The sequence below is a fragment of the Phymastichus coffea genome, unplaced genomic scaffold (assembly GCF_024137745.1).
Source record: "Phymastichus coffea isolate CEN01 unplaced genomic scaffold, Cenicafe_Pcof_1.1 PCOF00053, whole genome shotgun sequence".
Lineage (NCBI taxonomy): Eukaryota > Metazoa > Arthropoda > Insecta > Hymenoptera > Eulophidae > Phymastichus > Phymastichus coffea.
The window spans coordinates 422692-442051 of record NW_026706864.1 but is presented as its reverse complement, the minus strand read 5'-3'; the positions used below and the strand labels follow the sequence as shown (position 1 = coordinate 442051).

The following is a 19360-nucleotide window of genomic DNA, read 5'->3' as shown; positions in this document are numbered from 1 at the left end:
ATTATTATCATTCGTAGTGTTTTTCATTATATCTTTTGTACTTTAATATTCAAATTTATTTTCATATACATGTTTATCATTGTAAGAAAAATCAATATTTAATTATAACAAGGACAAATGTATCAAAAGATAATATTGAATATCAAATAAAAATGTGTATTACAGATTGCTTTCTCTATTTAGCGACAATACAAATCGTACGAACAAGCAGCAGTAGTAAAAAACAATTAGCGAGGATCAAATCCAACAAACATTAATTAATCTATGCACATGTCATTCACATCCTCCGTCAAATTTCCATCCTACCCACAGGGAGAAAAAAAGGATTCCATATAGAGTGAAGCTCGCATTGCGTCGGCTCGTTTGGCAAGGGGGTCATCAGGATGCTCCAGCAGCACTCGAATTGTTTTGCTTGAGGGCTCGTCTTGTGTGTGTGTGTGTGTGTGTGTGTGTGTGTGTGTGTGTGGGTGTGTGTGTGTGTGTGTGTGTGTGTGTGTGTGTGTGTGTGTGTGTGTGTGTGTGTGTGTGCGTGCGAGCGAGCGCGCGCCGCGCCGTGCCGCGCCCCTTCTCCTTGTTGTAGCCGCACGCACCTCGTAGTCGAAGTATATATAAGAGTCTAGGCAGCAGCGTGGCGTTGTTTAATCAGTCAGACGTTCGGGTGCGAAACATGGGTAGGAAATTGTGGCTTCCCGTTGCCGCGATCCTTGTGTTCACGGTAGCTGAAGCTCGTACTCATTCGGAAGGATATGGCAAACTGTTCGAGAGATGTACCAAGGAAAAAAATACATTCGAATGTCTGAAGAAGAAAGCACTTGATATTCTGGATAACGCTATCAAGGATGACACGGTTTACTCTGTCAACGATTACATATCCATCGGTAGAGATGCCAATGCTGTTAAAAATATCGAGTTGCGATCGTTCAACGAGAATTTGACTCAACAGAGGAGCCTCGATGACGAACTGGATAAAAAGTTTCATGATTATCTAACTTCTAGGAGCATCAAACTCACAATTCCTGGAGATGCTTTCGAAGGTATGACACGCGCTTTTTATAATTAACGTATGAGTTGTACTTTTTGATTTACCAATATTTATTTTTTCATATTTTTTTTACACGAACCGCGAGTTCGACTAAATGAATAAATTTTTATTTCATATTACTTTGTTGTTCAAATATTGCGATATAGCTTTACTCTTATACGAATCATTAGTTTGTTTAGTGCGCAATTTGATAACACATGTAAACTATCTTGGAACGTAAGGTGATCTAGTGTAATGAACGAAAAATGAAAAAATTAAAGCTTCAAACATTATTATAATAAAAATGAATTTCCATATGACTAGTAATAATAAAATAATAAAAATACTACTTTTCTATAACAGGAAGAGGGAAGAAGGACAAGAAGGGTGGCATGAGTGGTCTTATGATGGGTGGGCTGGCACTTGCAGGTAAACATAATTTTTTATCATTCAATATATTTGATATTTTAAGAATGCAGCAATTTGTATATCAAACTATTATCGATGTGATTTGAACGTACATTGTTATAAATATAATAGAAGATGATTTTTCAGTAGAAAATTAATTGGAATCATATTACATAAAAGAAAATTCTTCAAAAATTTGCTGCATTCAGTTGAGAATATTTTTTACACGATCTAGTGAACTAATTTTACAAAAATCACACGCATTACTATATAATGCATAATTGTATTAATTGCATTCATATATTATTTGATTAAACTGATATTATTTGATCGGTCAATATAATTTGTACTTGATATAGTGTGTTAATATATCATTTATGACAGACAATAAATTGTGACATGTGTCGTATGTGTCGTAATAATTTTGTTGAAAATACATTAAGAATATAATTTTTGAAAACATAGTAGTACTTTTTGTAATCTCATAATTCATTTCTACGCCAGATAATCTCTTACAAAAAACCGTAACATTTTAAGAAGACTATCAGTAAAAAATACCTTCATAGAGATGATAATCGTCTCTTTACGTTAAGATAATGCTCAGAAAAACCGGGTTAAGCGTAATTAAGTAAAACAGAAGCTGAAATCTATGTAGGCCGTCTGAAAGTGCTTGTCTTCTTGCACTTATATCACATAAACCGTTTTTTCCCTCTCAAGCAATTCAGTTCTCTCAAGGTTTTCACGTCTGTTCTTGATTTATAAGCAAGGCAAACCAAACGTCAATCAAATATTTCACCTAGTATTTCATCGAAAGTTCAATTATCTTACACCTAATAATCGACTAACCTTAATAACGGTCTATCATTTTACTATCCTCTCATTAATGGGTAAAAAGATCACTCACCTCGAGAGCAGCGCACACATATCGCGAGAAAAAAAAATAACAGTTATGCGCCAGCACATAATAACTAGCGAACGGCAAATTTGTAACAAGCATTAACCTCGCTTCACTTTTATAATCGTAGGTATGTTAGCGCAGCTGGCTTTCGGTAAGATTGCTTTCCTAGCAGGAACAGCATTGCTTACAGCGAAGATTGCGCTTGTGCTGAGTGCAATTATCGGCTTGAAGAAACTTGTCTCAGGTGGTGGTGGTGGTCACGAGGTGATTTACGCCACTGCAAGTGAACATCACGGAGGTAGTTTTGGAGGTGGATGGCAACGTGCTCTCGATGCCATACCCATTACCTGATTCAGTCAATTAAGATCCGAAGACGTGAGCGGACGAGACGAAAGAGAAAAAGAGATAAACAATCATCTTGAAACCCTCGCCACACTTTTTGTTAGCTAGGCTACTCATTTCATCTGCACTCGAGTCATCGTCGCACCTGTTCATTTTTTATTTATTTATTTTATTCATTGTTTATTTATTGACGTTCCGAATGTCAGATTCGAGGATTCGGTATTGAATCATTATTGGACGGGTTCGGAAGAGAACAATAGTTTTATTGCCAAATTATGTAGCGACTGAATTTTATGCAGTTGACCGATAATTTTATGAGAAGAATTCGGGTAAAAATGAAAGAAATTTAGTCTATGTATTCCAATAGTGGTCCAATACCAGTGAAAGTAATTGACTGAACGCTGAACGACGACATTATAATATTTCATAAAAATACTCAGATGACCTGAATATTTGTACTTTAAAAGTATACTTATCTTACAGTATTGCCATTTTTTACTTTTATTAGATACTTTGGTTTTTTCTTTTCCTTAGCCGCTCTCTACTTTTGTCTTTTAAGAATAAAAATTTATAAAATTATAGCTTTTCTAGAAACTTCCGTGCATGAATAACTCATGCTGCATTGTAAAATATATAACTCACAACCATAACTATATAATGAGTACTAGTGCATTACTTTTAAGGTACAAATAATGACTGACTTGTTACTACTACTACTACGCGTCACACCAAAAATTTACTTTAAAAAAAAGTTTGAAACCAATGTAAAATACATGTACTCTGTTATTATTACTGTAAAGTGTTACACATAGAATAAAAAAACGGTTAACCACGTTACGAATCTGTTGTTATTAACGAGTCTCATGTTTATGACTGACAATAAATACACTTGATTATTTTGTCCGGCATATATTCATTACAAACCTTCATATTACATTGATTGGTGGTAAATTCATTGTTTTTGATTTTCTATGGAATACAGTTCTATCAATATACTATTTCAAATTGCAATAAAGATTATAACCAAATGTGAATTACTCGTGAGTATGTATTCAATAAAAAATTCAATGAGTTGTTCACGCCATAATAAGTCGCCAACATTCAGCGTTGTGATTAATGGATGCAAAAGAGCGCAAAATTTTTAATTTTCGTGTATTTTGAAATATTTTTATTATATATCTAAGGGTGTGAGATTTATATTTCAGCAGTAAATTCAATACAATTAAGATGGATAATTATCTGTAAGAATGGAAATATGCCGTTAATAAATCATTTCAAGAACATAAGACGTCATGTTTTGAAATTATTATTACAAATCGTTAATTTTATAACCACCTGTGATAGTGAAATTAATAATGTCATATAAAAATTTCGTAGAAAGAGAAAGAAAATGAATAGAATAAAATAGAGGAGAATGCATTTCTATTTTTTGTAAATTTGAAAAATATTAATGAGTGTTTTCATAGAGACAACAAAAAGCACACGATGTTAAACGTATTACTCATACTAATATACATTGGAGCCATAATCACTACTATTGAATTTGTAAAGTTCAGTGTTGTATTATAGTATAACAGCTTTATCGATGGTAGGTTGAATTAATATTTTGGATAATTTATCTTGAATTGAGTAAAAGTTCATCGATTGTTGTGGAAAAATGAGTAAAATTTTATTTTTATTCATTAATGAATATTGATGTATGTAGTCTATTTTAATCAGTAGGACTAAAATAACGTAATAAATGATAGAAAAAACACAAAAGAAAGAGCGTGCGAAGCGTGCTAAATAACACTAGTATAGTAAAAAATAAATATTCCTAAATCTGAAATATACTAGTTCGCACCTACAAACCATATGATAACGATAATTATACAAACCATACTAAATTAATATTCCTTTCTTGGACGTAATTATAGTTTAAGCGCTTCATCATCTCGTGATTTCATAGTCTCTGAACAAATGTGACGCGGCCGTTGTACAGATAGGTGTCGAGATAATTGAAGATATAGCTGCGTGCATGCAGAAGTATCCCATTGTTTTTATAAACTAACACGCTTCGCTGATTCACCGCAGGAGGGAAATCCTAGTAGTTGAGGTGCATTTTCCAAGAGGGCAGCAATAGTCATTCAAAAGCTGTGTTTGAATGTTGTTATTTTTATAATTTACATATTATATTGAAAAAAGCTTTAAAACGAACGCACAATTACATTTCAATTTCGATATTTATATTGAAAAAATTATCTTGAATTATGATTTAGTTTATGAAAATCTGAAATGAAGTGAAATTAATATTCCTACAGTATGATTGTAGTAAATATCAGACTGTCGTATAACTATCATGTATATAATATAACTATAATGAATAAAGTGAATACTTATGAAATAAAACAAATAAAATATTGATTTTGTTTGGATATCTTTCAATATTTACAGGCAAAATAGAGATTCTCGAAGAGAATATATTTTATATTGTGAATATAATTTTGTCATTAATATTCATTATTATATCAATAATAGTGATAAATAAAAAGATTTTATGCCACAAAATTAAATAGCAACCACCATCGATTCTTTTTCAAGTTTTTGACAATGTAAGCATGATCAATGAAAACGAAAATGTTACGATAATTTTTTTATAATTCGAAAGGCATGTTGAAACTGTAACTTATAAAATGTTAACTTTCAATATGTTTGTCTTATCACATAAAAGTTTTTAAATCTGCAAAAACGGTAGTCTAACTGATATTCTTTTTCATAAGATTTATGAAATCAATGAAAAATGTAGATATGTGTTCGAAATGTTGAAAATAGTCTATAATCGCGTTGATAAAAGAAAAAGATTAGGTATGTCCTAGAGTAGGATGTACGAGCATCCCGTGAGTCCAGCTCCAAGAGTTTACTTTTAGAGGCTGTTAGACCTCGAGAGGAAACCCTACTTTTAGGAATTATAAGTCATCAGGTACGGAAGGGGAAAGCTGCAAAGCTGAGCCTTAGTTCGGTAAGGAACCGAGCAACCGAACAAGTGAGAGAGAAGAGCATTTGGAAGTGCGTCCGACTGCGTGCGTATCAAGGTCCAAGAAAATGAGACAATATAAGCTGGCGGTCGTGTGAACTCCAGTTAGTTACACATCGTCAACCGAAGCAGACAAGTCACTGTCAACCATTGTATATCGCGATTTTCACTGTTCCTTGTGAAGTTTTTTCTTTGTAAACCGGAATCGTTTCAGTTTTCTTGAAAAAAAAAAAATTTTTTGTCATCGAATTGTGTCTGATTATTTCTGCCTCTAGTTGTTCCTTACAATATGCATATGGTTTTAAAAGATACACTATGAGGCTGAATCAAATAAAAATGTCACAAGTATCATCATATTCGCTTTTTCTTACCATGTATCATTTAAAATATGACATAAGAAAAAAAACGTACCTTTTCTTTTTTAATACGAAATATATTAGTTTGTGACTGCGAACAATTTCGTAAGCCTTATTCTGAGCTTTACAATTGTTCAAATGTATTATTTGCTTTTTTATATCAATTAATAATACAGTAACGATCAATAAAAGTTTTTATTTATGAAAAGTATTTATGAACTATGGTCATATACTACGAATAAAAATATAAATTTTATATGTATCACAAAAAGATGCTGTAAATATTTTCGAATCAATATATGTATAATAATAATACAACAGGGTAGTATTTTGAAAACAGTGACACAAGTCATGCACAAAGATATTATACAATAAGATAAATAACAAATATATATCATGTATTTATAATTGAAACCATACGAAAAATTCCATATTTCGCATAGATACAATGCTTTCAACAATAAATAATTCCTTATATTTTAGATTCCTGTATTTAAACAAGATTGCTTGCGGAATTATTGAAACGTTTTATATTTAATTTGAAAAAACGACTAAAATGAATTCAATTTTTTAATGAATTGATTGAATTTGAAGAATTTGACTACAATTAATTTGATTTTTCTCAACAGCAATGAAGAGCTCATTTGCTTAGCTGAGTGGCGTAGTCTTTGTACTGTCGATATCGCGACATGGCGAACGTTAATGGAAAAAATAATAAAATCGGAATATGATAGATAAAAAAATTTATCGGATCAACTCTCGTCTTCTACGGCTGCTACCTTCGTAACCACCGCTTCCATGGTCGTAGTCGACGCTGGAGCTATGTGTGTGGACGCTGCTGTACTGTGGATGTTTTACTATTTCGTACGAGGTTTTATGTTCTGGAGAACATACAAAAAAATCACTTACTCAATAATTAAACACAATTTTGAAATAAGTTAATCTTGCTTTTGTTCTTATGGACTAATAACGTAAATAAAATTTATTATAACCTGAAATTTATATGGGAAATCTTTCAATTGCATAGCTACGTGCCTGGTTCAACTTTGTGTTCTACTGTAACATCTTGAATTTGGAAAAATTCAATTATTACTGAAGTTGTCAATTACTTTAGTAATTACTTTTTGGAGAAGAAATTGAGATAAGATTGCGAAAAGTTGTGAATTTACAAATCATATTGAAATTGAATTTGGTGGTATAACTGTGAATAATGAACTGACCAATGAGTGAACTATAAGTCGGCTACTATTGTACTTATGCAAATTATTGTTATGAAGAAGATAAGAGTAAAGAAAATTGAAGTATATGTTGAATGAAAAACGAAATGAATGGTGAATCAAGACTAAATTTACCACATAAGAGAGTAAGATAATAAATATTAGACGGCCTTTTAAAAAATATCCTTCACATACCTGAAGATTTCTTAAGTGCCACTGCTACAGCTATCGCTAGTGCAATTTTAGCAACGATAAGAGCTTTACCAGCGAGGGCAGCGACAGCGTGAATCATGAAATACAAAATCACTGCTTTTGTAAATCCAGCAAGGGCCATCATCATTTTTCCATAGCCCTTTTTCTTTTTTCCTTTTTTACCTCTTCCTAAAATTATCAATGAAAAAATGAAATAGTTAATTTGAATGTATTTATATGTTTTTTTTATTCTAGTGATATTAGTTGTATATATAATCATCACTGAAAATTTGTTTTTAAATGGATTCAAAAGTATTTTTAAAAACAATATACGTGTTGAAAAATATTAGGTATGATCCGATAGAATTTTATGTAAATCAATAAATATTTTTATAATTAGATATTCAGACTGATTTATAAGTTTATGTTTCTTCTAGATTACCAGGAAAATTAGATTTTGATACTCTACAAGATATTTAAAATTGTGTAGAATGTGTCAACTCGATAGAAACCACAAAACGATTAGATTATATATCATGGCGTGATAATGGTGCATAAGCTTTAGATTTTATGAAAATCTAGCTATGCACATCATATATAACAGATAAAATGATATCATTAATTATGAAAGTTCCATACTATTATTTATAATTTAACAAAGAAATTGTATAATGTAGATTTTCTGACCATACACTGGTCATATTGTTGTCACTTAATAATGTTCATAAAACTGTAGGGCCGCACTTGTACTTGTCATATCCATAACACAGAAATCAGTACACTAAAAGAAATCTAAACTTCAACTTCCAAAATTACCTTCTTCAATCGCAGTTTCATTTTTATCTTCATTAACATCCTCTTCGTCGGCACCGTTTTGAACACCATCAAGACTTTTCGAAATAGCTTGATCTCTGATATTGGTAATTGATCTATTAACACAACTGACTCCCGTACAACCCTCAATAACATCACCAATCCTCACTCTATCCACAAAACGTTTCAATCCCAACACATTAGACTGCTGATTGGCAGATGTAATAGGCAAACCAGCGGCAGTGGCCAAAAGAGCGAATAGGATAAGCCGCATCCTGAAGACTAACTGGCTACGAGCACGAGCGGCTATTTTTATTTATACGGAGGATGCGGGCACTGGTAATTAACGATGCGGTCGCCTTCTGGGTATACAGAGCGTGAATACATCGCATGCAATATTCGCGCGTGTGCGGGGTCCAGTTCCGCCTCATCTTTATACCTTGCATGATGCTCTTTCGCGTTACACCTATATCCACGTCGATTCGCTAACTGATTTAGATAAGTGCAGAACGGATAAACGGTAGTTTGCTTGCATTCCTATACCTATATCTGCAGTGCTGAGTTGCCGCCGACTCGGGCTAATTGTTACCGAGAAAAGCATTGTATAAATGAAATGTCTGCACTGCTGTAAAGATTCAATAAGGAATTATTTTTCGTTGCTCTCTCTCTCTCTCTCTCTCTCTCTCTCTCTCTCTCTGTCTCTCTACATACACACACACATACATGTGCCCGCTGATATCCGCTAAAAATCTATTTTACTTAGATAGGCCTAAGTAAACACGCAGTGTTATTGTCCCTTAGTTTTAAGTAATTTAATTATTAGTAACTGCTCGAAGAAATAATACAATCACTCGAACAAAGAGTAAGTTTCATACGTGAATGTAAGACTACAGTCATCATTTACTGAAATTGGTCATATATGTCAGAATTGTTTCAAAATAATTCAAAATACATATTCATCAAGCAATCTGCTGAAAGTAATTTTTGTAATTAATCGTTATACTTATGAAACCATAACTGTGATCTAAGATAACAATAAACGAGAAAACTGCATAATACAACTAATTTCCAACTCACTTTTTTGCACTAAACTAATAATAATATAAAAGATAATAAAGTTTCGTCTAACCCCAAAAAACTTACTTGTTGATGAAAATTTATTTACAAAGTAGAGATGTCAAGATAATTAACTGTAGAGTTCATATACTTTATTCCTTAAAATAGTGCAAAGCGTAATTCGTTAAATCTTATGTCTGCTGTAATTAGTTACGTACACTTTATCTAAGAATACTTATCTATAATTTGCTGAGATAATTATTCTAGGACACTTTGAAGTATCGAGTTTATTACATAAATTGCACGAAAAGTAAATAACTAGTAATCAACGTTATATCAATATATAAAGATCTCTTGTATACCATTATACTAACAATATTTGGTTACAATGATCTGATTATATCATTTAAAGCTCAAAATTAATTGTTCCATATATCATACCATCAAGTTATTTTCTCTAGTGTAATTATCGACTGTTTCTACATCTATCAGTTACTCTTTCAAGAGTTCATCTATCACATTTTTCTTACTTACCAAATTCTCATCCTATATGTGTACTACAAATGATATTCTCATAAAACTAAAGAATAAAGTTTCTCAACGATACGACAACAAAGTCGCGCAGAGATAAATGTCTCAGGGTATAAAAAGTTTTATTTTCGAGCGCTATTCTGCGGTTGCACGCGAGAGTAACTCGGCACACTTGCACGCATTAGGCCATTTAATGAATAAACGGGCGCTAACGAAGCGGTCACGTGTACATCGTTTTAAAACCCTCTTATACTTTTCCATTATATGCTTGGTGATAGTCGTAATTTTTCTTCGAGATGCTCCTGTTTTAATTTTTCTGCTTTCAATGAAGTTATCGGAAATTATACCGTTTTTTTGCGTGGTGAAATTCTTAATAGAACATTTTCTGCAGTAGAGAAAAAGTAATCAGGCTGTAAAACAAAAGGAGTTTAAAGAAATCTGTTTTGTTTAAATAATTGAACCATTTATTGAAAGCGAGTATGCATAGATTTAAGATCCTAATTATAAAGTATGTCATCGAAAAAAATCAATTTGTAATATCGAAAGGCTGCGCATAGAAGATTTTTTAATATTGCACTGTTCATATTTTGAGAAAGATACTTAATCATAATTTTATATTTATTTTTTCACCTAAATTTTAGAAAATTTCTATATTCTACACGAAAAAGACAAAACCTTGTAACCTATACTGTTTTTTTTTGTTTTTGTTTGTTAGTCATTTCAAAAGCATAGTAAACATATTTTTTAAATCTCCAATCAAATCCATTTTAATCAAAATAGTTGGTCTAGGACTCTTTACTTTCAACAAGAAAATTTATCACTTCAAAGTATTTAATGAATATAAAGGAACTCGCCAAAAATCTCCCATTTTTTGATCGTTTTATGTATTATTTGAGTTAAAAATAAATTTTTAGAAAAAATTTATAACAACTTTTATGGGACTTTTACTGAACAAAATAAGTCTTCTTAAAATAAATAGAAAAATAAGCTTTTTACGACAGTTTCGTGCATTAGAAATTTGATTGCATCGGTAACAGTGAAAAAGTGATAAATAAGCTTATATGTAGTTAGATGGACATCAAAGAAGTGGAATTGGTCATTAAAATTTGAAACATGTGTAAATTTTTAAATCCTATGCTTGTAAATAAACTATTTAAAAATTGTGCATCTTATTCGAGTTCTATTTTACTATTATTTTTTCTATAGTGTATGTATACAATAATATTTTATTACTGATATAACTCACTTTTTTAAGATTTTAATAGAGTTTTGAAGTTTGAAGAAAATGTGAAGTATTCGCTTATGAGCACATAAATCTATATACTACAATATAGGAAATAAATAAACATGTAATAAAAACGCCAAAGCATTCCGCTACATTTTTTTAGCACCAACGTTGACGATACCTCCAGAAGATCGATATATTAGTGCAATTTCTCTTTTCATAGTTTCACAAGTTGATAATCTCAGAAATCACATATACGTACGTAAGGTTAAATTTGAAATCTGTTGCTAACAGCAGTAGTTTTATTGTAACTCACAATGGAATACTGATAAGCAAAACCATATCAGTATATAGTGTTGATTAGTCAGCTCATCAATGTTATAAATTCACAAAGAGATAAGAAGTTTGCCAAATTAAGTTTGGCACTAAAGAAGCAAAAAAATATCTGCCTAGAGAGAAAAGCATATATATTTCAAGGTGATCTAGCTTAGTAGTGTGAAAGGGGCCGCGTGAATATATGTATAGCGTGCAATGTATACACGGTAATAAAGTACGTGCATCTAGTACGAAGCATATACGTGGATCACAGGTACATGCTATGCGATGCACGCGCTTGTTACGCATATGTGCGCGCCTCCTTCTCTTTATCATCTTTTTTGTACACCGATTCCTATCCAAACCACCATACAGTGGACGTACCGCTCTCGGCCATCGTGATGGACGCGTTCGACGAATATTTCTTTGGAGCTTATGATAACTATGCTTTTGCTCTCTAAGAAGAGTTAGTGGTTCTTGATATTAGAATGAAATAAATTACTATGCTAACTAATACGGTAATTAAATGTTGATAGTTAATTTTAGAAGAATGATAAAAATTATATTTTTCTCGATTCTAATATTCATGCACATTTGAATCAACGCTTCAACCTGTAAGTCCGCTTAGTAAAAAATTAATGTAACTGTACACACGGCAAAATAGAGAAACAAATGTATTTATCGGATTTAGTCTTTTACGATTATTCAGATATATCGTTAAGTGAAATTACACGCAAGCCCGTTCTCTTGAAAAGTAATTTTTATGCAAATTAGCGAACAATAATTATCAAACGTTAACATTTTAATTATTCAATATATAGCTAATCAAATTACCAAAGAATGCGCAAAATACCAGATGTACGTTTACGATTCATAATCGTTGTACAAATAAGCGAGTAAAAAAACATCTTCAACGAAGATAAATTAACCGCGAAAGCTATAAGTGTGACTATAAGCTGCATAACTATAAACTGTATGCATAAGAAAAGGTGTTCCCTCCTTAAACTCGAAAATATGCTTTTCCGCTTGCGCAGCATATTCATAAATTACTCTCTCTCTTTCTCTCACTCGACGCCAACGAGCTTTTCAAGATTAATTATCAACGAATTTTTTCACATTCCTGTAATAACATAAAAGCCGAAAAGCTATATATTTCACTGAATGCGAAACAATAGCAAGAGAGACAGAAAGAGACGATGGTTGTTCTGATTAACGAACACATTTATCGTATAGAGAAGCAACCACCCACGCGCGTATACGAACTAGTTCGGTATATATATCGTTGGACTATACTCCCACGGCTCATCTTGAAAGTAGAAAACTAGGACTAAAAATCAGCTCTCGCGCATACACACACCTTTTGCATGAGTTTTATGTGTCACTAGGCCGTTTGTATGCTGCATCCTCGTTTCTTCTTCGAAGGTCAAGGTGCAAGATCCCATCGCACAGCAGCGCCGACAGCCTTGACAATGTGACGAGCGCAAAGCTAAACCTCTATGCGCGGCGGATTCGACTTTGCTGAATAATTGGGCTGAGCTTTCTCCGCTCTACTCGTATGTTTCGTCGTGAGAGAGAGAGAGAGAGAGAGAGAAAGAGAGAGAGAGAGAGAGAGCAGGAGAGGGAGAGAATTGATTGCAACCTTTCTCTCCTCTCCCCTCACACCAGGGAATCTTCTTCCCTGTGGTATTTTCTATTCAATCGTGAATACGCGCGGGCATGTTTATTTGTATTTTTACATTATTCTCATTTTCCATCATCAGTAATACAATTTTTCATATATTTACGAAGGTCTATAGATGTTTTTTATAGATGTTATAAAAGCAAATTTTTTTTACAACTCGTGCGTGGATTTTCCAATACTAATTACAAAATTTTACGAAAGTAATAGAAATTCGTTACAACGAGATATTTATAATGCTGGTGTAAAATCTTGCCTCCGAAAGGCATTATATCTTCAGCGAAAAACGCGTTCTGCCTACTTAACATTTTGTACAACTACCGCATCACATAAATCCTACAACGTTGCATTGTGCGCGTAAAAAATTGTTTACTAGAAAAAGTTTATAGTCTTGTTGACACAAAATCACGAGGGAAAAAAAATTAAAGCCAGTCATTTGCCGACTACTGTGTTAGTGCCCCATAACAACGCGCGCATACACGTTCGTGATTACCAGAAACTGTTTCGTGACTCTCATCTTTCGATCTACAACGTTTGATGCATGTCTTACTTGTTCCACTATGATTTCTTGCCCGTTACTTATGGAGAATTAAAGAGATAATTCTTCCTATGCGCACTCGTTGTAGCTACTTTTGGAATAATTTCGTTGTACACATTTTTTGTTCAAAAAATGTCAATCGATTTGAAACATCAATCATCGCATTTAGTTTGTCGTTTGTCATTTATACGTACAAATTTAATTTCTTATTATATGTGAATTTATAATCGTAGTCTCTTATAATAATACACTGACAATGATAGTTATCATCGACAAGCCATTCATTATCAAAATAGCAATTAAACTGTCAATTCCCCTCTACATTTTATCTGCAGTTATTTTAAGACGTTTTTAAAAGTCTTAAAGTTTCCGTACGATATGGAACCATATCGATAAAAAACACTAAACTACGACAAAAATGTAAGTAAGTGCTGATTGAACAATTATGATAATAGTATGCAAATTCTTCTTCCAGGTGTGTTTTTATCTAATCTTAGAAGTCGAATGTAATCAAGTTCTATTTTTAATGTGTGCAAACTCACTCAGGGCAGTCCAATTCACAATTACCATATGTGCAACTCTCCGCGCATGGCTTACTTTCCCAAGCTTCACAGCTTAAGTAAGACATAACAATAGCAAAAAAAATAACACTACGGGCAGATTTTGTCCCATGTCGTTTATTTTTGTAGCATTCCGTTAACCGTACATGACGTTTTCAGGTTTCTAAGATATAGAATTCACGGTAAGATTACCATAATTAATAGACTTCTAAGATTGTTAACGAAAAGAATGTTAATTAGCACAACCACCCGAAAATTACGCTGCAATAAAAGAGACATTTAAAGTATATGCATCGCACGTACTATCATGCAATTAGATCAAGGTGAGATATCGGGCAGCGATTATCACGAGTGTGAGAAAGAAGATTCCGTTCGTCTGTTTTCTTAGCTCGCTCTTTATTCAACATCAACAGACAGGAGACATACGTCGTGCACTGAAATCTCTGCTCTCACGTGAGAAAAGCCACACTGTAAATTATGCTGTTAAAACAACGTTACGCACGTACAATGGGAGAGAGAGATGAGATGGGTGTATATCTCATACGCACACACACATACACAGATACACATACGCATACAAGCGAATCACAATGGGTCATTAGAATATTTCTGATGGCTGACCGTTAAGAATTAATTGAGAGCATGCTCACGCAAGAGGAAGAATGTAATTAGCGTGGGATCATTGTTTTCGACAAGATTTTTATTTATTTTCCAGATACTTTTGATTTCATTAAAGCACATTGGCTCTTTCATTGTTGGATTACGCTGTTGTTAATGAATATATTTATTTTGGTGATTGGTGGTCAAAATAATAATAGTTTTATGATTTCTTTGCAGTTTGTAATTCAAGGGTGTCAAGTACACACTAAAGCGAGAAGCTTTAAAAGTTATTTTTAGAAGCTTAGTGATAACTTACTGTATTAACTATGTTTGAAAACCTCAAAAACTAAATTCTTTTTCCGCATAACTTCTTGGCGACCAATCATTAGAACACTGATGTATTCTCAAGTACACCTGTTAAAGAACAGAAAACGAACAAACACATCTCAACCAACAAATACGTTGCCGCCTATATCAATAAATAACTTTGCTCGACTTTTCAATTAACGTTCTCCAACCAACAATCCACTTAGAAACTCGTAAAACTTCTTCAGCTTGCATGCGATAAAAAGAGCGAGAGAGAGAGGAGAGAGAGAGAGAAAAGCGCGAATATGCTTGTACCTCCGCCACCGCCACACACGAGGAATGAAAGTCTTTTCCGTGCATGGATTATGAGCCTTCGGCTATGGGATAATCGGCCAAGAGTAGGTAAGGGGCCAATGTCGTTGGGTCTTGCCTATAGCAAAAGATGCGCGGTATAACCTCGATGCAAGGTGCGTTCGTACAGTAAGAATCAAAAGTATAGACACGCATGGTAATGCCTTAAACTCGATGAATTATGCAGTATCTGCTGCTGCCATGGATGTTGTATTGCCATTTGAAATTATCCTGACAGTCAGATACATTTTAAATAGCTGTGTGCATACGGTGTTTTTAGACTGTCGATGCGGAATTTCATTACAGGTACGGGTCTTTGATTTTTTGCTTCCTCGCATGAATAGTTTAAATTAAAGAATCGTACTTATTTGAAGTTGATATGGAAAACATGTTGGATGAGTTTCTTTTCTTTCCTTTTTTGAGTAACTAATGTTTCATTCTTAATTAATCTTTTCTTGCTTTCCTTTTTTTAAGTAATATAATCACATATCGAAATTTTACTTAAATATTTTGATTAGATTTGTCTTGCTTAGAAAAACTTTCAAATATTTGTACTAAATGAATTGACGTAAAACGAGCATACTATTCATTTAAATTTTTGCAAAACACACATCAAATTTACCGCCCCAAAGAAATATGTACATTAAGAAATGTGTATACCGCTATCATAACGTACATATCAACATAGAAATGGTACCCATTGAAATTCATATCTCACCACTCATATACCAGTACTAGATATTCATAATAATAAAAAAAAATCAGTGTGAAAACTTTTAGTAGTAACTGTATGCCTCCGCAATGATATTTAAAGATGCGTGAGTCATAATAATGGCCGCATGGTATGCGCTTACATATAGCTATATGGCCGTTTTGCGTGGAATATCTCGTGCTATTTCCTTCGTTTGCCGTTTCGCGTTCGCGATGATCGATAATCCATGTGTGTGTACGAATATCTAAGAGAAGGGGCTTTTTGTGCCGATGATGAGTCGGATATTTTTTTTATCACCGATGCTCTTTACGTTTTGTATGATTTTCAAAGATACGAGGCCTTTTTAAACTTTCTAATGACCATTCCATTTTTCATACGCACTCACCTTTCGCACCTTTGGGTCACTGCATTATTTATACTCATAGCACACGAATGTGTGTCTTCAGGACGATTATCCCTCACTTTTTTCCTTCATCTGTTTTTGTACATACGAATAACTAACCGTGCATTTTCTTCTAATTATACTAGAATAGGAGAAAGAGGAAGGCGAGAGAGAGAGAGAGAGAGAGAGAGAGAGAGAGAGAGTGAACGGTAAATTTTTTCAACAACGATTGCTAAGCAATGCGGGTTTAATCGAAGAAACCCTTTCGCCCACACGAAAAAAAGATTGTACAGTTATATCCGATCGAAATGGAAATATGTATAATAAGCGATAGAAAGTGCGCTTGCTAGGACTATTAAAGCTTCGTATAGGAAGTCGAACTGAAGCATCCGCGGTCTTGTCTTAAGATACGTTGTAACGATATAAGATCGAAGAAGCCTGGTAGCGTCCGACAAAGAAGCGTAAATAACTTCTTGGAGCATCAGTAGCAGAAAATTCCCTCTCCTCTGGACTAGTTTTACCTCTAGGGTCACGACACGGGTTCAGGAGGCCATCCAAGATCTTACCGACGAGATGCCGCTGTGCTCTTGCATCTTAATACTCTTGTTGCTGTTGTGTTCCCTTTTTATTGTCACACACACCTTGACCGCAGCTCCTGCGGTGTGGAAAGTCTAAATTCTATCGATGATTCTTCGTGACGATGCTGATTTCAGGCAGATGCATCGGCATTTGTCCCGAGGCTTTTAAGGATTAGAAAGTAGAGTGAAAAAAGTTACGTTTGCAAAGGTGAAAGGAACAATTTTATACCGATATTACTTTTGATTACACTTTGAAAAAACAATTTTTATACCACGATCCAATATTTTTCGAATCAAAACTTTCATCATCAAAATAACCTATTCAACAATTTTCGTGTAAAAGTATACGTTAACACTGAGAAGATGAGCATATTCAACAGAGATTTTCTCACAAAGACTGTGGTCATTCAAGTTTCAGAAAGATATCAATTTTCAAAACCACAAAAGTTTTAAGCGCCGTGTAATTTATTGTGCACTCCGCTTGCACTTACACATAAGCTACGGGTTACGCAGTAGATACGCCATGAGCAAAGCACGTGCAAAGCATAAGTGTCGTAAATTTTCAATAAAGAATTGTACAATGATATCAATTAATCGTAATTATCAATTAATTGACCGTAAAAAGTTGTGTACTTGTAAGAAGTAAAATAAACAAAAGAAAAGAAAATAAAATTAGATGAGTACTTTTATTTGAAAATAACAAATCACCAAAGCCAACAAAGTCCTCGACAAAAGTACAAACACTTCAAGTGGTAAGCAGCGTGTAAACGCGAGCAAAATTACAAACCACAAGCACTCGAGTACACTCATAAGGACACGCGGTCGCACAAATAATCAAGCAAATAAGCGAGAAAGACAGGCAGAGAGAGAGAGAGAGAGAAAGTTACCCCCCTAACAATCATGATAATTTCTGACCAAGGATAATAATCCAAGGATTGCCGATTCTATGCGGCATGAATTTGAATGTCGAACGTGTCTCTGCAAGGAGGAGAATACGGAGAAAGGAGTAAGAGAAAGAAAATAATCTCTCGAGGGGGCCAAACCTATCGTATGGATGCAGAAAATAAAAAAATTGCTCTTTCTCTCTCTCTCTCTCTCTCTCTCTGTCTTGATCTAGCAAGAAGAGAGTGAGGCGAGTGTGGGTCTCTGTGTCAGGAAGGTCACACGGAGAAGAGATAGCATGAGAAAACACATAGTCATCACATACAACCACCATACACAGATCGTCCGTACTCCCCTCTCTCGCGTAGCGGCAGTCGCGGTCCTTCGGCGGCTCTTGGTGAATGTGTTGCACAATGAGAGAGGAATGAATGCTGCGCGAATACGTGGGAGAGAAGTGCGCATCCCCTTTTTCACCTATCGCGAGGTCTCGGGGATCCACTATATAGTCGGCACCCGGCGACCGTTCTATTGCCAGTCTCCCCAGTGGTGCGCCAAGAAACACACACGCTATCAGAGAGCCGATAGTCGAATACGTAATTAAACAAACATGGTGCACGCGCGGAAGTGTTTGTTGCTCGTACTCGGGCTCATCGGTGTAAGTCTGGCACAAGAAGAGTCGAGCTTCATCGAACGAGGTTACCGAGCTGCATTTCGACTTTACGAGGATTGCCAACAGCGCAATGTCGGTGTGTCGGCGTGTCTCAAGAAAAAAGCCATCACGTTTTTCGATCGTCTGGGACGCATTGACAATTTACCAATAGCCGATAATCTCGAATTGGTAAAGGCTCCGGGTGCCGAAGTCGAGCCAGTCAAGAATATCTCGGAAATCGAAGCGAGTCTCGGACGTGGTGCATCGCGCGAAGATGCTTTGAACGACATTCTGCTGGATCGAGTGTCGTCGCTGATGAACGGCTTCAACGTACAGATTCGCCTGCCGAAAACTTCACCGACCGAGTTGAAAAGGTCGATGGAAGAAGGACGCGGCAAGATGAAGAAAATGATGGGAATGATGATGATGGGACTGGGTATGAAGATGGCTGCGATGGTACCTTTGATGATGATGGTACTGTTCCTGCTTGCTGGCAAGGCGCTGATCATCAGTAAGATCGCACTGGTCTTGTCGATGATCATCGGTTTGAAGAAACTGCTCTCACAAAAGAACAACGACAGCGGCGGCCATGGATGGCAATCCGGTGGTGGCGGTGGCGGCGGCGGTGGCTGGGACCGAAGCCTCAAGGACATCGAGTACGCACAAAATCTCGCTTATGCACATCAGCATAAGTAGACATTGACGACTAGATAAGACTTTCTCATTCTCTCATCCTT

At 34.6% G+C, this 19360-nt stretch overlaps 3 protein-coding genes across 3 annotated transcripts; 2 read left to right on the top strand and 1 right to left on the bottom strand.

Annotated features, from left to right (window-relative positions):
• The first annotated feature begins 667 nt into the window (after positions 1 to 667).
• On the top strand, positions 668 to 2783 carry LOC131665679 (uncharacterized). Its single transcript, XM_058937737.1, has 3 exons — positions 668 to 1034; positions 1385 to 1450; positions 2455 to 2783. Exons 1-3 carry the CDS (start codon positions 668 to 670, stop codon positions 2676 to 2678), a joined length of 657 nt encoding a protein of 218 aa, XP_058793720.1. The 3' UTR covers positions 2679 to 2783.
• Positions 2784 to 6736: 3953 nt separating this feature from the next.
• LOC131665678 (uncharacterized) lies at positions 6737 to 8534 on the bottom strand. Its single transcript, XM_058937736.1, has 3 exons — positions 8264 to 8534; positions 7451 to 7636; positions 6737 to 6919 (listed from the first exon to the last, which is right to left on the bottom strand). The coding sequence occupies exons 1-3, from the start codon at positions 8532 to 8534 to the stop codon at positions 6783 to 6785; spliced, it is 594 nt and encodes a 197-aa protein (XP_058793719.1). The 3' UTR covers positions 6737 to 6782.
• Positions 8535 to 18535: 10001 nt separating this feature from the next.
• Positions 18536 to 19319, top strand: LOC131665677 (uncharacterized). Its single transcript, XM_058937735.1, has one exon. The coding sequence runs from the start codon at positions 18582 to 18584 to the stop codon at positions 19317 to 19319; it is 738 nt and encodes a 245-aa protein (XP_058793718.1). The 5' UTR covers positions 18536 to 18581.
• The last annotated feature ends 41 nt before the right edge of the window (positions 19320 to 19360 follow it).

Excerpts from the sequence above, each read along its gene's own strand:
- LOC131665679 (XM_058937737.1), top strand. The coding sequence starts at position 668 with ATGGGTAGGAAATTGTGGCTTCCCGTTGCCGCGATCCTTGTGTTCACG. Across the intron at positions 1,035-1,384 it reads TCCTGGAGATGCTTTCGAAG|GAAGAGGGAAGAAGGACAAG; the intron begins GTATGACACGCG and ends TTTCTATAACAG. Across the intron at positions 1,451-2,454 it reads GGGTGGGCTGGCACTTGCAG|GTATGTTAGCGCAGCTGGCT; the intron begins GTAAACATAATT and ends TTATAATCGTAG.
- LOC131665678 (XM_058937736.1), bottom strand. The coding sequence starts at position 8,534 with ATGCGGCTTATCCTATTCGCTCTTTTGGCCACTGCCGCTGGTTTGCCT. Across the intron at positions 7,637-8,263 it reads TGAAACTGCGATTGAAGAAG|GAAGAGGTAAAAAAGGAAAA; the intron begins GTAATTTTGGAA and ends TGATAATTTTAG. Across the intron at positions 6,920-7,450 it reads GGCACTTAAGAAATCTTCAG|AACATAAAACCTCGTACGAA; the intron begins GTATGTGAAGGA and ends TATGTTCTCCAG.
- LOC131665677 (XM_058937735.1), top strand. The coding sequence starts at position 18,582 with ATGGTGCACGCGCGGAAGTGTTTGTTGCTCGTACTCGGGCTCATCGGT.